The 19,415-nt window shown below is 44.1% G+C and overlaps 1 protein-coding gene across 1 annotated transcript; it reads right to left on the bottom strand.

Annotated features, from left to right (window-relative positions):
- Positions 1 to 11,486: 11,486 nt before the first annotated feature.
- On the bottom strand, positions 11,487 to 12,052 carry LOC145539676 (ethylmalonyl-CoA decarboxylase-like). Its single transcript, XM_081573687.1, has 2 exons — positions 11,681 to 12,052; positions 11,487 to 11,639 (listed from the first exon to the last, which is right to left on the bottom strand). The coding sequence occupies exons 1-2, from the start codon at positions 12,050 to 12,052 to the stop codon at positions 11,565 to 11,567; spliced, it is 447 nt and encodes a 148-aa protein (XP_081429813.1). The 3' UTR covers positions 11,487 to 11,564.
- Positions 12,053 to 19,415: the final 7,363 nt, after the last annotated feature.

The following is a 19,415-nucleotide window of genomic DNA, read 5'->3' as shown; positions in this document are numbered from 1 at the left end:
CCCGCCTGCCAATGCAGGAGACATAAGAGACGCAGGTTCGATCCCTGGGTCAGGAAGATCCCCTGGAGGAGGGCATGGCAACCCAGTCTAGTATTCTTGCCTGGAGAAGCCCATGGACAGAGGAGCCTGGAGGGCTACAGTCCATGGGGTCGCAAAAAGTTGGACACGACTGAGCGCAGATTATCAAGGAGTCCTGTACGAAGGCCACAGAAGTAGAGCCCACAGGCAGCACCGTCTCTGGAAATGACTGAGCCCCTTTGTAACTGTTGCCAAAAGCCCCCCAGCAGGTGTCCTGACCTCATATTAGGCAAAAATGCCACTGTAGCGCTCACTGTAGGCGCCCTTACCTACCTTCCACCAGGAATTTTCTTTGTCTTGAGCCTATAAAAATAGGCAGCTAACCCAGGAAATGCATCGACTCTCCTTGATCTATTAGGAGGTCACCCCACTGTGCTCAAAGCACCCCTATTACCTTTACTCTTTGTTCTTAATACACTCATTCCCCCCTGAAACGCCGTGTGTCTGGAAATTCTTTTCCAACTGCCCTCCGACTGCCATGACAGTATCCATTGAGCTAAGCCATAACTGCTTTTCCTTGAATTCCTTTCTTGCATGGTTCTGAGTTAGCATGGATCAGCGGATTTTTTTTTAACAGGATTTAGAAGGTAGAATGTGGCTGTTCTCCTCTCAGGAGACTGGGGCAGGGCGAGAGGGATTGCTGCTGTTCACAGGGTTGTGGCTTATCTACTGGTGTCCTGTAGGGCAGGGATGTAGCCAGTCTCAACATTTCCTCCAGCACCTGCTGCTATGGCTTAGCTCAACGGTGCCCGTTTAGTTCCCTGACAAAGGCATCACCTTTTCCTGCAAGACACCCTGCTGGAGATTTGGAGATGGTGAGAGACTGATGGTGGTTTCAGCATGTCCTTGTATACCCCACCTTCTCTTCCCCCTCCTGCCCAGGCTGCAGCACCAGATACAGAAAAAAAAAAAAAAAAAAGTCTTACATAGATTATGTAGCCAACTTCCCTGATTTATTTATTTTTAAAATATTTCTTTCTTTATTTGACTGTGCTGGGTCTTAGTTGCGGCACGTGGGATCTTTGATGTTTGTTGTGGGCTTCCCTGGTAGCTCAGTGGGTAAAGAATCTGCTTTCAATGAGGGAGACCTGGGTTCGATCCCTGGGTTGGGAAGATCCCCTGGAGAAGGGCATGGCAACCCACTCCAGTATTCTTGCCTGGAGAATCCCCATGGAAAGAGGAGCCTGGCGGGCTACCGTCCAGGGGGTTGCAGAGTCAGACATGACTGAGCAACTAAGCACACAGCACAGTGGCATGAGGGGTCTTTAGCTGTAGCGTGAGAACTCTTTAATTGTGGCATGTGGGATTTAGTTTCCTGACCAGGGATCGAACCCAGGCCCCATGCATTAGGAGGTAAGATCTTAGCCACTGGACCACCAGGGAAGTCCCTCCCATGATTTCTTAAGGAGTCCCTATCATACACACACACACACACATTGCAGGGTGGTTCTGTTTCTCTGATCAAAATCTGACTGATCATATTCCCAAATTACACAGCACCTGGGGTGCACTCCCAGTCAGTCCTGTCTAGCACTGGAGCCCTTTGCATCTCAGGCCAAACTTCTCATCCTGCCTTTTCAATTCCCCCAATCAGACCTGGCTCTGACCACCCTGTCATATTTTCTGAGGCTCCCAACAAAATCCTGCTGTTCTATCTGTGAGACTTTAAGGATTTTTAAAATTGAAATATACTTGATTTGCAATGATGTGTTTGTCTCAGGTGTACAGCAAAGTGATTCAAATACACATATATTCCTTTTTTCTATTCTTTTCCATTTTAGGTTATTGCAAGATAATGAATATTGTTTCCTGTGCCATACAGCAAGTGTTTTTTGGGGGCCATCTTCCACGTGGCATGTGGGATCTTAGTTCCCAGACCAGGGATCAAACCCATGTCCCTGCATTGGGAGCTCAGAGTCTTAACCACTGGACCACCAGGGAAGTCCCAATAAATCCTTCTTGTTTATCTGTTTTCTGTATGGTAGTGTGTATCTGTGAATCCCATACTCCTAATTTATCCCTCCTCCACCATCCATCCAGCATCCACCAAAGAATTGATGCTTTTGAACTGTGGTGTTGGAGAAGTTACTTGAGAGTCCCTTGGAAAGCAAGAAGATCAAACCAGTCAATCCTAAAAGAAATCAGTCCTGAATATTCATTGGAAGGACTGATGCTGAAGCTAAAGCTCCAATACTTTGGCCACCTGATGCGAAGAGCCGACTCATTGGAAAAGACCCTGATGATGGGAAAGATTGAGGGCAGGAGAAGGGGGCGACAGAGGCTGAGATGGTTGGATGGCATCACTGACTCAATGGACATGAGTTTGAGCAAGCTCTGGGAGATGGTGAAGGACAGGGAAGCCTGGTGTGCTGCAGTTCATGAGGTTGCAAGGAATTGGACACAACTGAGCAACTGAACACCACCACCATCCACACGTCTTTGAAGATGTGCTTCTTGAAAGCCACGTATGTGCTACTTTTCTTCTGACGCTGTCTGCCCCACCTGCACACCCCTCTTATTTCCTTCCCTTCTCCCTGCCTCCTCCCTCCCCAAACCCGCAATCTAAATTCTAAATCTCTATTTCTTGTCTGAGCTTCCACTTCCTGAGGACTTTGTCGCTGTCCCAGTTTAGCATCTTCTACTGCTCAACAGCGTCTCCTGTCACTGTTGATCTCTGCTGAGACGGACACCTTCAGAGTGTAGGTAGGTGAGGAGGGCCCCTGTCAGTCAAACAGAGCAGCAAGAGCTCTGAACTCGAAGTAGGCCCTGACCATTTGCTTGACGGGGTGTCCTCTGGGCCAAGAAATTTCAGCAGTAAGATCAGAGGGACTGGCTGAAAAGTAAAAGGATACATTCATCTGGGTCTCTAGTGACCCAGTCCTGTCTCCTCATGGAGTCCAAGCTCACTCTGCTCGCTGCACAATAGACCAGTGTATCTGAGAGATGAGGTGTTGAGGCAGGGAAGAGACTTTAATTGGAGAGCCGGCAGATTGAGAAGATGGCAGGCTAGCACCTCAAAATAACCATCTTATTGGGGTCTGGATGCCAGGTTCTTTTATAGATCAGAGATGAGGGGGCGGTGAGGAAGCAAAGTAAAAAGGCCAGGAATCTAGCAAACATCTAGAATGGCAAGCCTCAGGGCAGGGGATGTGTTAATTTCTTCCTTCCTGCCATCCACGGGTGGACAGGGTTCTGAACAGAAGCACTTTAGTTTATCAGGCAGGCAGAGGGGCAGGACCCTCTGAGGCAAACCATTCTGTATGATTATGGTAACCGAAGCGATGAAAGGCGTGTCAAAGAAGCAGTTGTAATATGGAGTCAGAATTGGCTTCCTCCCTGCAACACTCATTGTGTCCATCGAGGGCCGCAGCGCCTTCCTTTCCATTCCCTCCAAGTGTTGCCTTTCTGCTTCCCTGGTGGGGCCACTGCAAAAACTCCATTTGAAAAAGTCAGACCATTTTCTCCTCTCTTCCTTTCTTGCCAGAATAACTATTTTAAAACGTGATACTGCATTTCTCTTTTCCGTGAAACAGGAAGTGAATGATACCTGAAAATTTGGCAAGGAGAAGACAGAGAGTGCAGAGAGAGAAGGAAATGAACAGGTCCTTTGAAGGAAATGTACAGGTCCTTTGAACCCCTATAAAAGGAGAAGTTACGCCTACATTTTATGTAAATATCAAAGCTTTAATATTCCTGCCCCTGGCGAGTCCCCTGGGAAAGCCCAGGAAAGGGGCCCAGGCCTTCTGGACGCTGCCCGTGGGAACTGGGAGGGACTGGCAGGAGATGTCTTCACCGATTTTCTGGGTAGGCTTTGTGTAACCAATTCAGAGAAACTCAGATGGATCTCTGTTTTCTGGGAAGGTTCAGATCATATCATTATCCTTCCATGTGTAAACTTGCCATCTGGGTCCTGTACACCTCCAGGAAAAACCTGGTAAGTAGGTTGGACATGAATAAGAGTGGCTTATTAAGAGATGGGCCTAGATATGGCAGTGGCTGCTGTGAATCAGCTCGGTGCAGCTGGGCAGTGTCACCAGAGCTTCTGATGAGTCATCACGAGCACCATCAGCAAAGCAGGAGTCAGGCCTACACCCTCTTATAAGAGCTTGTTGTTTTTAATATCTATTTATTGATTTTTGGCTGCTCTGGGTCTTTATTGCTGCACTCACACTCTCTCTAGTTGCAGAGAGCAAGGGCTACTCTCTAGTTGCAGTGCATGGAAGTGAAGTGAAGTGAAAGTTGCTCAGTCATGTCTGACTCTTTGCGACCCCATGGACTATCCAGTCCATGGAATTCTCCAGGCCAGAATACTGGAGTGGGTAGCCTATCCCTTCCTTCTCCATTGGATCTTCCTGACCCAGGAATTGAACCAGTGTCTCCTAAATTGCAGGCAGATTCTTTACCAACTGAGCTATGTGGACTCTGGAGCAAGGCCTGAGTATGGGCTCAGGAGCTGTGGTACACAGAATTAGTTGCCCCGAGACATGTGAGATCCTTCCAGACCAGGGATCAAACCCATGTCTTCTGCATTGGCAGGACCATCAAGGAAGTCCCCACTCAGCATGTTTTAAACACCCTTAGTATATCTGGTAAGTTCTCAGTCTTATCAGTCCTGCCCCTTCTAGAAAACTCCACCTCCCAGCCCCCATCACTGTCCTGTTACTTAGCCTGAGCCAAGTCTCCTTCTCTGAGCTGAAAACTCTTGAAAAATTTTACATCCAAGAAGCACCAGGAGTTCCTCCTCAGATCTCAGTTCTTCAATAATTTCTCATGAGGAATTCACTTCATTGTATAGCAGAAAGTAATGCAACATTGTAAAGCAACTATACCTCAATTAAAAAAAAGAGAAAAAAAACCAATGAGGGGGCGAAAATCACTTGGAGATGTAAAAAAAAAAAAAAAACGAGGGAAATCAGCCCCATATAATCAAAAGAATTTTATGTTATCTATCCTAAAAGTTAACATATATTATTCCACCTAGCTGTCCTGTAACTGAGTCACCAAAAGATTTTGTTCTTTACTTAATTCTTAATTCTTTTACAGTCCATTATTTCTCTCTTATAAATGCTTATTGTCCTTGTAATAAATCTTTTGGGGAAAAAAGACTAAAAAAAAAAAAAGGAAAGAAGTCTTTAAAAACACAAACTGCTAAAAGGACTCTCTAGCCCAAATTCTAATAATCACAGCCTCCTTAAAATTGCTTGCCAAAGGCAAATACAGATTTTGAAAGACTTCCACAAATAATGAAAGGCTTTAGTCATCCAAATGAATAAACAATTTATTTCAACTGATTTTTATAAACTAGTGAGTTTTCTATCGTACCTGATTTATGACTAAAGTTTTAAAATGAAAACTAAGAAAAAACCACATATTATTCTAATTCTCTTTCTCTGCAAACATTTATATGAATATCCTTTCAGGTATATTCTTTACCTTGTTCACTGATTCCTTTTGTTTTAAAACATATATTTGAATTTTTTCAGACATGTATTCTAATTTGATTACCATTACTCTCTGTGTTTGGAAAAGGTATACTGGAACTACTGAAATTAAACGATGCTTGCTCCTTGGAAGGGAAGCTAGACAGTGTATTAAAAAGCAAAAACATCACTTTGCCAACAAAGGTCCATATAGTCAAAGCTATGGTTTTTCCAGTAGTTGTGAGGATTGGACCATAAAGAAGGCTGAGCACCAAAGAATAGATGCTTTCAAATTGTGGTGCTGGAGAAGACTCTTGAGATTCCCTTGGACAGCAAGGAGATCAAACCAATCAATCCTAAAGGAAATGAACACTGAATATTCATGGGAAGGACTGATGATGAAGCTGAAGCTCCAGTACTTTGGCCATCTAATGCACCTGACTCATTGGAAAAGACCTTGATGCTGGGAAAGATTGAAGGCAAGAGGTGAAGGGAGAGGCAGAGGATGAGATGGTTAGAAAGCATCACTGACTTACTGCACATGAGTTTGAGCAAACTTTGGGAGATAGTGAAGGACAGGGGAGCCTGGCGTGCTGCTGTCTATGGGGTTGAAAAGACTTAATGGCCGAACATTGAATTTAACCACTCCCAGGACTTATCAACTGAACAACAAAAATAATGGAACCTCTTACCAGATGTATACTGTTTGTTTGTCTGGGAGAAACACAGACCTTTCTTCTCTTTGTGTCTGTTTTTGGAGAGGTGTCATGGACTGAATGTGTCTGTTCCAAATTCATACGTAAAAACCCCAACCCTCCATCCCCTCCACAAAACCCACCCTGGGACAGAATTTGGAGGCGGGGCCTTTGGAAAGTAATTAGGGTTAGGTGGGGCCATGAGGATGGGGTCGCCCATGGTGAGATTAGTGAGTTTTCTGTAAGCCAGTGTCAACCTAAATAAACCTAGCAGGCAATAATCAAGCAAAAAAAAATGTTTATTTGGGATCAAAGACTTGCAATCAAGAGCACAGAGATTCCAGTAGCATTTTGAACAGTGTCCTACTAGAGACTAAAAGTCAGGGGCTTTTAAAGGCAAAGGAAGAAATTTGTATTACAAAGAATTTTAATTAGAGTTGGAAGCAGAAGCGAGTCTTGGCTGAACAACTTTGAGTGCCAAGGCTCTCACTCAAGGGAGTAAGGGTTCCTTCCTGTGACAAGTTGCAGGTGTTCTTGCAGAGACCTTGGAATATTTATGGTTTCCCAGTTCAAAAGTTCATGATTCCACCTGGTGCAGATGTGTGTAAAGGCAACCTCTTTCATGGCCTCCTAGTTTCCTTTAAAAAAACCTTTTGACATAACTTCATTTTATTTCACATTTCATACCAGGAAGAGAGCTCTAACCAGAACCTGACCATGCTGGTACCCTGGTCACAGATTTCCAGCCCCACAGCTGGGACAATTTCAGTTGTTTAAACCACCTGTTGCTGTTCAGTTGCCAAGTCACATCCCACTCTTTGTGACCCCAACCACTGCAGCACGCCAGGCTCCGCCGTCCTTCACTATCTTCTGGAGTTTGCTCAAGCTCATGCCTACTGAGTCGGTGATGCCATCCAACCATCTCATCCTCTGTTGTCCCCTTCTCCTCCTGCCCTCAAGTATTCCCAGCATTGGGGTTTTTCCAGTGAGTTGGCTCTTCTCATCAGGTGGCCAAAGTGCCTGAACTCCAGCTTCAGCATCAGTTCTTCCAGTGAATATCCAGGATTGATTTCCTTTAGGAACTACCTAGTCTATGGTTATTTTGTTATGGCAGCCTGGGCTAAGGCAAAGGGTCTTAAAAAAAAATTTTTTTTTTGATGTGAACCATTTTTAAAGTTTTCACTGAATTTGTTACAACATTGTTTCTTTCTTTCTTTCTTTTTTAATGTTTTTGTTTTCTTGACCACAAAACATGTGGTCCCTGACCAGGGAGCGAACCCATAAGCCCTGCATCGGAAGGCAAAGTCTTAACCACTGAACCACCAGGGACGTCCCAAGACCAAGGGTCTTGATCTCTGGCTGTGACTATGTGTATAGTAGAGCTTATAAAACAGGTGTCAAGAACTGAAGTAAGTCACCTGGCTTCTGTTCAGTGGATACCCCTCTCACTTTACAGAGATTATTTAGGGAACAGCAAAAGTCAGTGCTTGGCCTGTCAGGACATAATCTCTCATGAACTAAGTCCCAGGTAGCGCAGTTCCTGTTCTACAAGTCACTCAGAAGTTTCCAGTCAACATGGGTTTCCAGTCAGTCTGGGTCAGAACTGCATTGCCACACGGAGGGAATACAATTCCAGACACAAATAAAGAAACTTGATGTTTTAACCCATCTGAGAAGCTTTCCTGGGGGCAAATGAATGATTCCCATTGGGCTTTGTGAATTGGTGAGTCCGTTCTAAGGGCTTTCATTCCTTCCATCAATGGTTCCAGGGATGCATGGACCCAGGCTGGGACCTCTGAGCTCTCAGATGGTTGGCCCAAGAGCCCCTCCTCTCCATGTGGAGTCCTGCCTGGGGTCCCCTCTTCTTGGGAGTTGCATGAATTTCCTACTGATGCTGTAAGAAATTTTCTGAAACACAGTGGCTTAATGGACATGAAATCAAGCAAATTTCAAAAGATCGTGGACTGGGAAGCCTGGCCTGCTGCAGTCCATGGGGTTGCAAACGGACATGACTTAGTGACTAAACAACAACATCAGAGGCTGGAAGTCCACAACAGGTTAACAGGGCTGCCTTCCTTCTGCAGATTCTAGGGGAAATCAGTTTCCTTGCCTTTTCCCACTTCTAGAGGCTGCCTGCATTCCTTGTCTTGTAGCCTCTTCCTCTGCTTTAAAGTCAGCATTGTAGTGTCTTTCACTCTCTCCAGTCTCTGGTGCTGCAGCTGAAGCTCCAATACTTTGACCTCCTGATGTGAAGAGCTGGCTCATTGGAAAAGACCCTGATGCTGGGAAAGATTGAAGGCAGGAGGAGAAGGGGACGACAGAGGATGAGATGGTTGGATGGCATCACCGACTCAATGGACACGAGTTTGAGCAAGCTCCGGGAGCTGGTGAAGGACAGGGAAGCCTGGCGTGCTGCAGTTCATGGGGTCGCAAACAGTCAGACACAACTGACGACAACAACAACAATACTATCATAAATCTATTTGTTAAGGCTTTTCATGTATTAGGATATGCATTCAACATACTATTCAATATCTGTATGTGTTGCAAAATGATCTCTGCAGTAAGTCTACTTAATATCCATCACCACACAGTTATAGAATTTCTTTCTTGTGATGAAAACTTTTAAGATCTACTCTCTTAGCAACTTTTGAGTATGTAATACAATATTGTTAACTACAGCTACCTGTACCTTATGTCCTGGGGACTTGATTGTTTTAAAACTGGATGTTTGTACCTTCTGATCGCCTTCACAAGTTTCACCCTCACCCCCTGCCTCTGAAAACCACCAGTATGTTCTCTGTATTTATGGGTTCAGTTTTTCTTTCTTCTTCTTCTTTTTTTTTAAGATTATATATATAATTGAGATCATATGGTGTTTGTCTTTCTATGTTTGACTTGTTTAACATGACATGGTACCTTCAAGGCCCATCCAGGTTGTCACACATGGCACAATCTCCTTCTTTTTTACAGCTGAATAATATTCCATTGTATGTATACCACATTTTCTTTATTCATGCACCCATCAATGAACACATCTCCTTTTCTGACACTCCTGCCCCACCCCATCCCTTATAAGGATCCTTACGATTACACTGGGTTCAGTTCAGTTCAGTCACTCAGTCGTGTCTGACTCTGCGACACCATGGACTGCGGCACACCAGGCCTCCCTGTCCATCACCAACTCCCGGAGTTTACTCAAACTCATGTCCATTGAGTCGGTGATACCATCCAGCCATCTCATCCTCTGTCGTCCCCTTCTCCTCCTGCCCCCAATCTTTCCCAGCATCAGGGTCTTTTCAAATGAGTCAGCTCTTTGCATCAGGTGGCCAAAGTATTGGAGTTTCCGCTTCAACATCAGTCCTTCCAATGAACACCCAGGATTGATCTCCTTTAGGATGGACTGGTTGGATCTCCTCTCAATCTAAGGGACTCTCAAGAGTCTTCTCCAATACCACAGTTCAAAAGCATCAACACTTCAGCGCTCAGCTTTCTTTGCAGTCCAACTCTCACATCCATACATGGCTATTGGAAAAACCATAGCCTTGAGTAGACGGACTTTTGTTGGCAAAGTAATGTCTCTGCTTTTAAATATGCTATCTAGGTTGGTCATAACTTTCCTTCCAAGGTGCAAGCGTCTTTTAATTTCATGGTTGCAGTCACCATCTGCAGTGATCCTGGAGCCCCCTAAAATAAAGTCTGCCAGTGTTTCCACTGTTTCCCTATCTATTTGCCATGAAGTGATGGGACTGGATGCCATGATCTTAGTTTTCTGAATGTTGAGCCTTAAGCCAACCTTTTCACTCTCCTCTTTCACTTTCATCAAGAGGCTCTTGAGTTTTTCCTCAGTTTCTGCCATAAGGGTGGTGTCATCTGCATATCTGAGGTTATTGATATTTCTCCCAGCAATCTTTTTTTTTTTTGGAAGCATATGCAAGTTGTCTTTAATATAACTTATCAAATGTGAATTGAATGTTACAATAGCAAATATAAACTGTCATTACTTTAATAAAATTACCTTTTACCTCTTGTGATAAGTTTAGGACTTAATTCTTTGACTTAGATTTTTTTTTAAGTCTGTATTACCAAGATGATAAAAGTTTGTGGTCCATTATTAAATTTACTTTTAAATATAGTTAGTTATAAAAGAAGAAAAGATAGCTACTTCTCAGAAAAAAAATAGAAATCTAATTCATGTGTAACACGATGCTACATGAGTCTCAGATCAAAGAAAATTTGATTACTACATAAACTATAGTAACTACTAGCTTGGAAATTCTGGTGCATACAAATCAACTGGCCAATTTTGTACAGTCAAGAGACTTTTTGTGTGGTGGCCATCATTGTTTCGTAGATAACCAAAAATAGAAATCTAGTAATTATTTAAAAGATCAAATAAATAAGGTCCAAATTTGTAGAAGGGTGGGGTGAGGAGCATCCTTAAAAGAAGGGCCAGTCTATGACTTCTTTAATGCAGCTGCATGGAGCAGAAGAAAGGACTAATCATAACTTTGCCTATCTTCCTGTCCCCTGACCCCTTTACACTTTTGTTCTCTAAGCTTCATTACATTATTTTGTAAATTATTTCCAGGTTAAGACAAGACAAAGACTTTATGAGAAAGAACACCAGAAATAGGTTTTGTGTAGTTTTTCCTTTTAAAAACTAGTCTTTGGTTATAGCCTAATAACTATCATGGAATCTTGGAATTAATGATTATGTTTAAGCCAAAAGTGTTGTGTATTTTAGTTAGAGGTTCAAAATTACTTAGCAACTACCTGAATAAACTGAAAACTAGGTCAACTGAGTTCAAGCAGTCAAACGGTTGTTAAACTAATACTAATATTACAAATACTAATACTACCTTCTAAGTAGTTTTAACATTCATATTTGGTATCATTTAATTTTTATACATATTAATCACTGGGCTTTTAACTTGCACTATGTATTTTTAAAAATTATTTATTGAACTTTCCCTTCCTAGCAACAGCCTCTAAATTTGCTGGTCCACCCCAAACTCTTCCTAGAAGATCTCTCTCACTCTGTAATGCCTCCTCTAAACAAAGCTCTTTGCATGAAGAAACAGATTTTTTCAAAGCTCTGATTACTTCTGGTGGCCCTTTGATAAACTGCTGTAGCCACTCTTGTGCCTCTTTGAGACATTCGGTTTCATCTGAAGACTGCAAGACGTCCTCCACCATTCCTATGTGTAATGATTTTTTTGAATCCAGCTTAAGGGCCCCACTTAATACTTTGAGACCTTGTCTACTACCAATGATCTCAACCAGCCGAGTGGCACCGCCCCAGCTTGGTATTATGCCCATCTCCTTGTGGGCAAATCTGATCTCACTCTCTGTAGTCATTAATCTGAAATCACATGCTGTAGTAACTTCTGCTCCTCCACCCAGTGCCCGACCTTGAACCAGTGCAACACTTATTAAAGGAAGTCTCATAAATCGTGTTAAGGTGTTTTGCATGAACATGCATACGGCCATTCCATCCTCTGGAGTTCCTAGTGCTTTCACTGCATTCAGATCAGATCCTGAGGAAAAAGTATTTTTTGCCCCACGGATAATGAGACCTTTCCCCTCTGTCCAATTTTCCAATTCAATCACTTTTTCCAGAAGTTGTAGCATCATAACGCCTGAGAAGGCATTCATTTTACTTGGATTGTTCAGAGTAAGAATGCCAATGCCGTTGTTTTCCTTCTGAAGGTCAACGGATCCACCAGGAAACTGTTCAAGTTTTTTTTTCACTTCTTCATGGAAGCCATGAGAAGTATTATAAAGTGACAATCCTATCTGATGCAGCAATTTTGTCTTTATAGGGTTAGGCGATGTCTTCAAAAGACTTCTTGCCATTTATTGTTGTAGCCATGCGTTCTGGGAAACAAACTCACTCAGAAAGACAATGCAGATAATAAAATACAGTTTATTAGATCGGTGGGCCCAAGGCAGAGTCTTCTCTTAGCCAAGGACCCTGTCCAGCCTCCCAGCAATTTTGATTCCAGCTTGTGCTTCATCCAGCCCAGCGTTTCTCATGATGTACTCTGTATACATTGGGTACCCATACATAATTGAGGAAAATCTCCCCATCTCAAGATCCTTAACCTAATCAGACCTGCCAAGTCCATTTTGCCAAGTAAGGTAACATATACATAGGTTGTGGGGATTAGGATGTGGGCAAATTTGGGGACGATTATTCAGCCCACCACAGGGGCTGCACAGAATGACACCAGACAGGTCAGTGGATGCTCTCAGCATCTCTACTTTGGCCCTTGCACCAATTCAGTCTTGCGTGGCACCCTCAACCCAGCACACCCACACCTCTAACGTCTGGCATCCCCAGGTTGACCAGTATACCAACACCCCCCGTTTCTCAAAATCTGAAGGCTGTGACCCTTGCAGGGCTGTTCCTCCTGGGACTGGCATTCATCCTTTTCTTGTTAAACTCAGTGCACCAGTAGCTTGGTGGGTGTAAAAGCCTACCTTAAAAAAAAAGAGGGGGTAGAAGAATTAACCTCGTTTTCTGGAGCTTGGCAACCCACTCCAGTATTCTTGCCTGGGAAATCCCACAGATAGAGGAGCCTGGCAGGCTACAGTCCATGGGGTCGCAAAAAGTCGGACATGACTAAACAACTAAACAACAACTGGAGCTTGGGGTTGGAACATGTGAGGGTGGAGAGGATTTGTGGCACTCCCTAGTAATCTGTATACACTCATTTGCAAACATGACTCTGACTTTCTGGTTGCAAAAGAGCACTCGTTGGGCCAAGAGGAGGGCAGTGCTGGCCAGTCATTCAGTCTGCTGGCAGGGAAGAGAAAGGCTTATTGGGAACAGCTTCTTCATTTAATTCCTCCCTCACCGCCAACAATTCTTTCTGGCTACACATTCCTCTTGAAATGGCTCGTGCCAGAGTTGAGACTTACTTCCAGGAAAAGCTGGGGTTTGATGTAATAATGCCAGTCACTTGGATCACTCTGGCTTAGCTTGGGCAGGAACTATTAAACCTCAGCTGATTTCTTGAACTTATTAAGAAAAAAATGCCATATTTCATTCTCTGGAATGTTAAGGCACCTAGAGTAATGAATACACTATATCACTATGGTGATTGCAGCCATGAAATTAAAAGACACTTACTCCTTGGAAGGAAGGTTATGGCCAACCTAGATAGCATATTTAAAAGCAGAGACATTACTTTGCCAATAAAAGTCCATCTAGTCAAGGCTATGGTTTTTCCAGTGGTCATGTATGGATGTGAGAGTTGGATGGTGAAGAAAGCTGAGCGCCGCAAAATTGATGCTTTTGAACTGTGGTGTTGGAGAAGACTCTTGAGAGTCCCTTGGACAGCAAGGAAATCCAGTCAATCCATCCTAAAGGAAATCAATCGTGGGTGTTCATTGGAAGGACTGATGTTGAAGCTGAAACTCCAATATTTTGGCCACCTCATGCGAAGAGTTGACTCATTGGAAAAGCCCCTGATGCTGGGTAGGATTGGGGGCAGGAAGAGAAGGGGACGACAGAGGATGAGATGGTTGGATGGCATCACTGACTCGATGGACATGGGTTTGGGTAGACTCCGGGAGTTGGTGATGGACAGAGAGGACTGGCGTGCTGCAATTCATGGGGTTGCAAACAGTCGGACACGACTGAGTGACTGAACTGAACTGATACAGCGATTTATATCAAATATGTGTACTTTTTTAAATGGCATACAGTTGACTTACGATACTGTGTTATTTTCAGGTGTACAGCAAAGTGCTTTGGTTATATGGATATATTTATCTATATACATATTTTTCAATTCTTTTCCATTACAGTTTATTACAAGATATTGAATATAGTTCCCTGTGCCATATAGTTAAGTCCTTGTTTATTATTTTTAAAAATGTTTATTCATTTGGCTGCACCAGCTCTTAATTGCTGCATTCTGGATCTTTAGCTAAGGCATATGGGATCTAGTTCCCTGACCAGGGATCGAACCCCAGCCCCCCTACATTGGGAGCTTGGAGTCTTAGCTACTGGAACACCAAGAAAGTCTCTAACTGTTTTAATATGTGGTAGTGTTCATCTGTTACTCTCATGCTCCCAATGTATCCTTCCCCCATATGATGTATCTTTAATGTAAAGATTTGTAAATCAAAAAGAAAAATATTAGGTTAAGAAATTATGTGTTGATGCTGTTGAGTCGCTAAGTCGTGTCCGACTCTTTTGCAGTCCCCTTGACTGTCGTCTGCTAGGCTCCTCTGTCCATGGAGTTCTCCAGGCAAGACTGCTGGAGTGGGTTACCATTTCCTTCTCTAGGGGCTCTTTCCTACTGAGGGATTGAACCTGCATCTTATGCATTGGCAGGTGGATTCTTCACCACTGAGCCACCTGGGAAGCCCGCAGAAATTACAGGCCTATGGAAAACATATGTCTAAGAAATTAAGTCAGAGACTGTGCTGTGGTGAAGGGTGGAGTGTACGTTCACATGCAGTCAAAAAGTCCTACACATTCACTAAAATCAACTTCTTTGCAACTAACATAAAAACCAGATTGCTTAATGTCCAAAGATGCAATAGTATCTGCGGAAAGAGAAATCCAATTGGATTTCTGGTCCAGACAAGGGCAACTTTGGCATTTGTTGGGCCCTTAGTGCTTCCCCAGTGGCTCAGTGGTAAGGAATCAGCCTGCAATGCAGGAGACGCAGGAGAGGTGGGTTCGATCTCTGGATCAGGAAGGTCCCCTGGAGAAGGAAATGGCAACCCACTCCAGTATTCTTGCCTGGAAAATCCCACGGACAGAGGAGCCTGGCGGGCTACGTTCCATGGGGTTGCCAAAGAGTTGGACATGACTGAGCATGCATGCAGCACACATGCATGGGCCCTTAGTTTAGCGAACTTACCCTGGAACTTTAATTGATTCGGAACTTTTAAATTTAACAAATACACACAAGCTCTTTTCACTGTTTTTCCCTTTTATAATATTATTTAATCACTCTCATGAATCTATAAAATACTAAAAAATAATAAAGAAGAGAAAAAAAAATTCCCCTGTAGTCTTACAACCCAGAAATAACCACAGTTTACGTCTTGAAATGTCTAAATTCTTGAGCACCATTAAAAAGCAAGGCAGAAACATTATTTCATCATTTTTGAGAAGACTGGAGAAACCACATCAGGATGGAATAGAAAGAAATCTTTTGTTTCTTACATGCTTGTTTTTTGTGACTGTGCAAAAATCAGGCTGCTTATGGTTTTAGGAGATTATAGAGATAGTTCTGACTCTGCAAAGTTCCACCCAAGTCTTGGGCTGTGTGAACCACGTCTCCTGTGAACCACGTCTCCTGTACTGGCAGGCGGATACTTGACCACTGAGCCGCCAGGGAAGCCCTTCAAGGTATCGTTCACCCTTCAGCAGCCTTCGAACTTAAGCCTTTGTTTGGCTGACCCCTTTCGGGTATGGCCATGCAAAGTCATGGGCATTTGTGCTGCAAGCCGAGACCTGGGAGTTATCCTACATTTCATGGTGTTACATGTCTGTGAACTTCCCTTCTGTGGTGGACTCAAAATATTTTCATCATTTTTATTTTTTCTTAAAACATTTTTGTTGGCGTATAGTTGGTTTACAGTGTTGTGTTAGTTTCTGCTGTATAGCAAAGTGAATCAGTTACATAGATATTTATATCCACTTTTTTTAAGGATGCTATTCACATATAGGCCACTACAGAGTATTGAGTAGAGTTCCCTGTGCCATAGAGTAGGTCCTCATCAGTTATCTATTTTATATCTAGTAGTGTGTATGTGCCAGTCTCTCAGTTTATCTCTTCCCCTGCCTCCTTTCCCCCTTGGTAACCATAAGTTTGTTTTCTACATCTGTGACTCTATCTATTTTGTAAGTTTATTTGTACCATTTCTTTAGAGTTTATATATAAGCGATATCGTAAAAAAAGAAAGATTGTCACTGCGAGATTTCCTTTCCTTTTCCCCTTGAAACCTCGAACACCATACTTAGGTGATCTACGTAGAAAACAATCAGAACAAAGCAAGCACAAACTCACTTCGCTACATTTGTTAGTGACGGTAAGACCAGAAAGGGTCCAGGAGGTGATGCGCAGAAAGCACAAGGTTTTCAGTCCTGTCTTTCCTCCTTCCCACGCTCCTTCTTTCCTCATGCTGCTGCTGCTGCTGCTGCTGCTAAGTCTGTGCGACCCCGGAGACGGCAGCCCACCAGGCTCCCCCATCCCTGGGATTCTCCAGGCAAGAACACTGGAGTGGGTTGCCATTTCCTTCACCACTTTCCTCATGCTACTCCTTCCTTCTCTTATTCATTTAACAAACATTTATTAAGCGCCTACTCCACGCACGCCCTGTTCTGAACACAGCAAGCAAACACTCTGTGTTGGTGGAGTTTACATTTTAGCAGAGGTGACAGAGGGCACCTGGGTCAACCCCCAAACACAGCGCCTCGTGTCTCAGATGACGGGAGACCTGGGATCCAGAGGATGGTGGGTCCGACTGGACTCTGTCCCAGGTGACCTCGGGGTCTGCAGAGCAGATGCTGCAGGAATCCCTTCCCTCCCTCTGTTCCAGCACTGGCAGCCGGTCCCCAGTTGTCTGGACCCTCTGTGTGTGTGGGGAGGGGTGGGGAATCCCAGGTAGGAACTGAGGTACCCCTTAAGCTGTGCCAGAGAGGTACCACCCCACACAGCTTTTCATAGTCGCCTACTATAGCTTGAAGGGCTTCCCAGGTGGCTCAGCGATGCAGAATCCACCTGCCAGTGCAGGAGATGCAGGTTCAATCCCTGGGTCAGGATGATGCCCTGGAGGAGGATATGGCAACCCACTCCAGTATTCTTGCCTGGAGAATTCCACGGATGGAGGAGCCTGGTGGGCTACAGTCCATGGGGGTGCAAAAGAATTGGACAAGACTGAGCAACTGAACAACAACTGGAGCTTGACGGAAATACTAACTCAGGCGCTTGGGAGGTGTTCCCCAAAGGTCAGTTCAAAGGGTCTCACCATGAGCTCACATTCCCACTACCTTCGCTGACTTGGAGGAAGACCCCTTGCCTGACAGCCTTGGCTTTTCCAGGGTATGTGGTCAGAAGGTGGGGGGCCACCCTTCTCTGCTGTCATTGTCCCAGCCTAATACCCAGGGACCCAGGTACAGCCGTAAACTCCTCTGTACTGCCTCCCCTAGATGGCACGGGGGCACCTTATGCAGATGAAGCCTCAGAACCTTCCTGGTTGACATTACGCAAGACCAAGGGAAGCTCTTGTCGTTTCAGATGGACATTACACTGCCCCAGGAAGCAAACAGTCCTAAAGAACTTTGATTCCGACGAAGCCAACTAACCCTGAAGTGTTGACTTACTCAAGTTTCCATAGAGAGGAATCTGTTTACCTTTTAATTTCTCAGTAAATATTTATCAGCACTCCCTGTGGGACAGGCATTATTCCAGAGAGTTGAGAGCAGACCCTGTAGCTAAATGGAAACGTCAACATAGCCTCTGACCTGCATACTTTAATAACTGTCTACAAGAAGACGTGTCATTTAAACAGGAAGAAGACTAGCGGGCAAAACAAATTACTGAAAATATTCTGCACTTCCTGACCTAGATAAATCTCTCCATCAGCCGAAAGCATGCATCTGTTAGAAAAGTGGGCACTGCCAGGTGCTGGTTCCGCCACACCCAGAAACAGAACCATCGCATCACTTTTGCTATGTCAGTCCAATCCAGTCCATGTCCAACTTTCCAGGGCCCTAGAGTTGGGCAAGAAGTCAAAAGGAGAAGGGTGCAGCAGAGGATGAGATGGTTAGTTAGATCACCTCACTGACTCAATGGACACAAATCTGAGCAAAGGCCAGGGGGACAGTGACGGACAGGAGAGCCTGGCAGGCTACAGTCCACAGAGTCACAAAGAGTCGGACATGACTTGGGGCCTGAGCAACAACAAAAGAGTTGGACAAAGCCCAGGAAACGTGAGGAGAGGGGGCTGGCATTCAGTCTGCTGGGTACACCGGTACGTTCAGAGCGGGTGAATCCTCATCCGCTGTGCTCCCTCTGAACATCCCTAGCAAACCCGGGCATCCACATCCGGGTCCTCCCTCCCTTCTCTTGACCTTCAGGGACCCACCCCCCCACCCCCCCACATGCTCATCACCAGCGGGAAGGGAGGGCCCCTGGCTTATCTACAGACAGTCCTTTCACAAACATTTCCTACGCCCCGTCTTCACCCCAAACCACAGCAATGTCAACATCAGAGCAAACGCAAAGCAGAAGAGATCGTTCCTAGTCCATGAATTAAACTCCTCTTTAGTGCCCTTGCTGTGAAACAGTTTAGTCTTATTTCTGAGAATTAAAATGCCAGCCTTCTACTCAACCTTGTGTTTAGAAATCGCCATGATGGAAAAGGAAAGGACCCCACAGGAGACAATGGAAAGACTGAGGAGAGAGGATAAAACCCATGATAGGGGAAGGCAGCGCTAGAATGTGGTATGTGTTTTGTTGTTACTCTTGAAAAAACAACATAGATGTACTTGCTTGCCCATTATTTAGAGGGATAATAAAGTTTTTTTGTATTTAAAACACAGCACCTGTGATAAAATGTGGTTTTCCTTGAGTAACTGTCATTGGGTCCTTTCTTAAGTGTGAAGTGTATATTTTGGAAAATTTTAGATTTACAGAAAAGGTGCACAGACAGTCCAGAGGGTTTCGTATACCCCTCAGCCAGTTTTCAGTTTCTCTCTAAGTTAACATCTTAGGTTTGTCAAAACCGGGAAACCAAACTGACACGATTACTAACTGAACTTCACACTTTAGTTGGATTTCATCTGTTTTCATATTAACATCCTTTTTCTGTTCCAGGAGTCAGTTCAGGGTACCATATTACATTACACCGGATTCTTTTTGAAGTGGCAGATATAGGATTACAAAAAAGGTAGGATTAATGATATGTTTTCTTGTTGGTATTGAAATTTGGACATATTTCTTTTTGACTATGGTTTGGTTTTTGAAAAGAAAACAGGTCAAAAAGACAAACATCTGGATTTGTCCCTTACAAGCAAGCTATTTCACAGAGGGGAAACTTTATTTATTTTTATTTTTTAATATTTAGTGCCTTTCCTGGGGGCTCAGAGGGTAAAGAATCTGCCTGCAATTTGGGAGACCTGAGTTCAATCCCTGGGTTGGGATGATCCTCTGGAGAAGGATGGCAATCTGCTCCAATATTCTTGCCC

The sequence above is a fragment of the Giraffa tippelskirchi genome, chromosome 2 (assembly GCF_054371585.1).
Source record: "Giraffa tippelskirchi isolate mGirTip1 chromosome 2, T2T-mGirTip1v1.2.pri, whole genome shotgun sequence".
NCBI lineage: Eukaryota > Metazoa > Chordata > Mammalia > Artiodactyla > Giraffidae > Giraffa > Giraffa tippelskirchi.
Note: the sequence above shows the minus strand (reverse complement) of the source record. Positions and strands in the feature narration are given on the sequence as shown.

Coding starts and splice junctions, on each gene's coding strand:
- LOC145539676 (XM_081573687.1), bottom strand. CDS start 12,052: ATGGCAAGAAGTCTTTTGAAGACATCGCCTAACCCTATAAAGACAAAA. Junction 11,640..11,680: donor CTCCAGAGGATGGAATGGCC/GTATGCATGTTC, acceptor ACGATTTATGAG/ACTTCCTTTAATAAGTGTTG.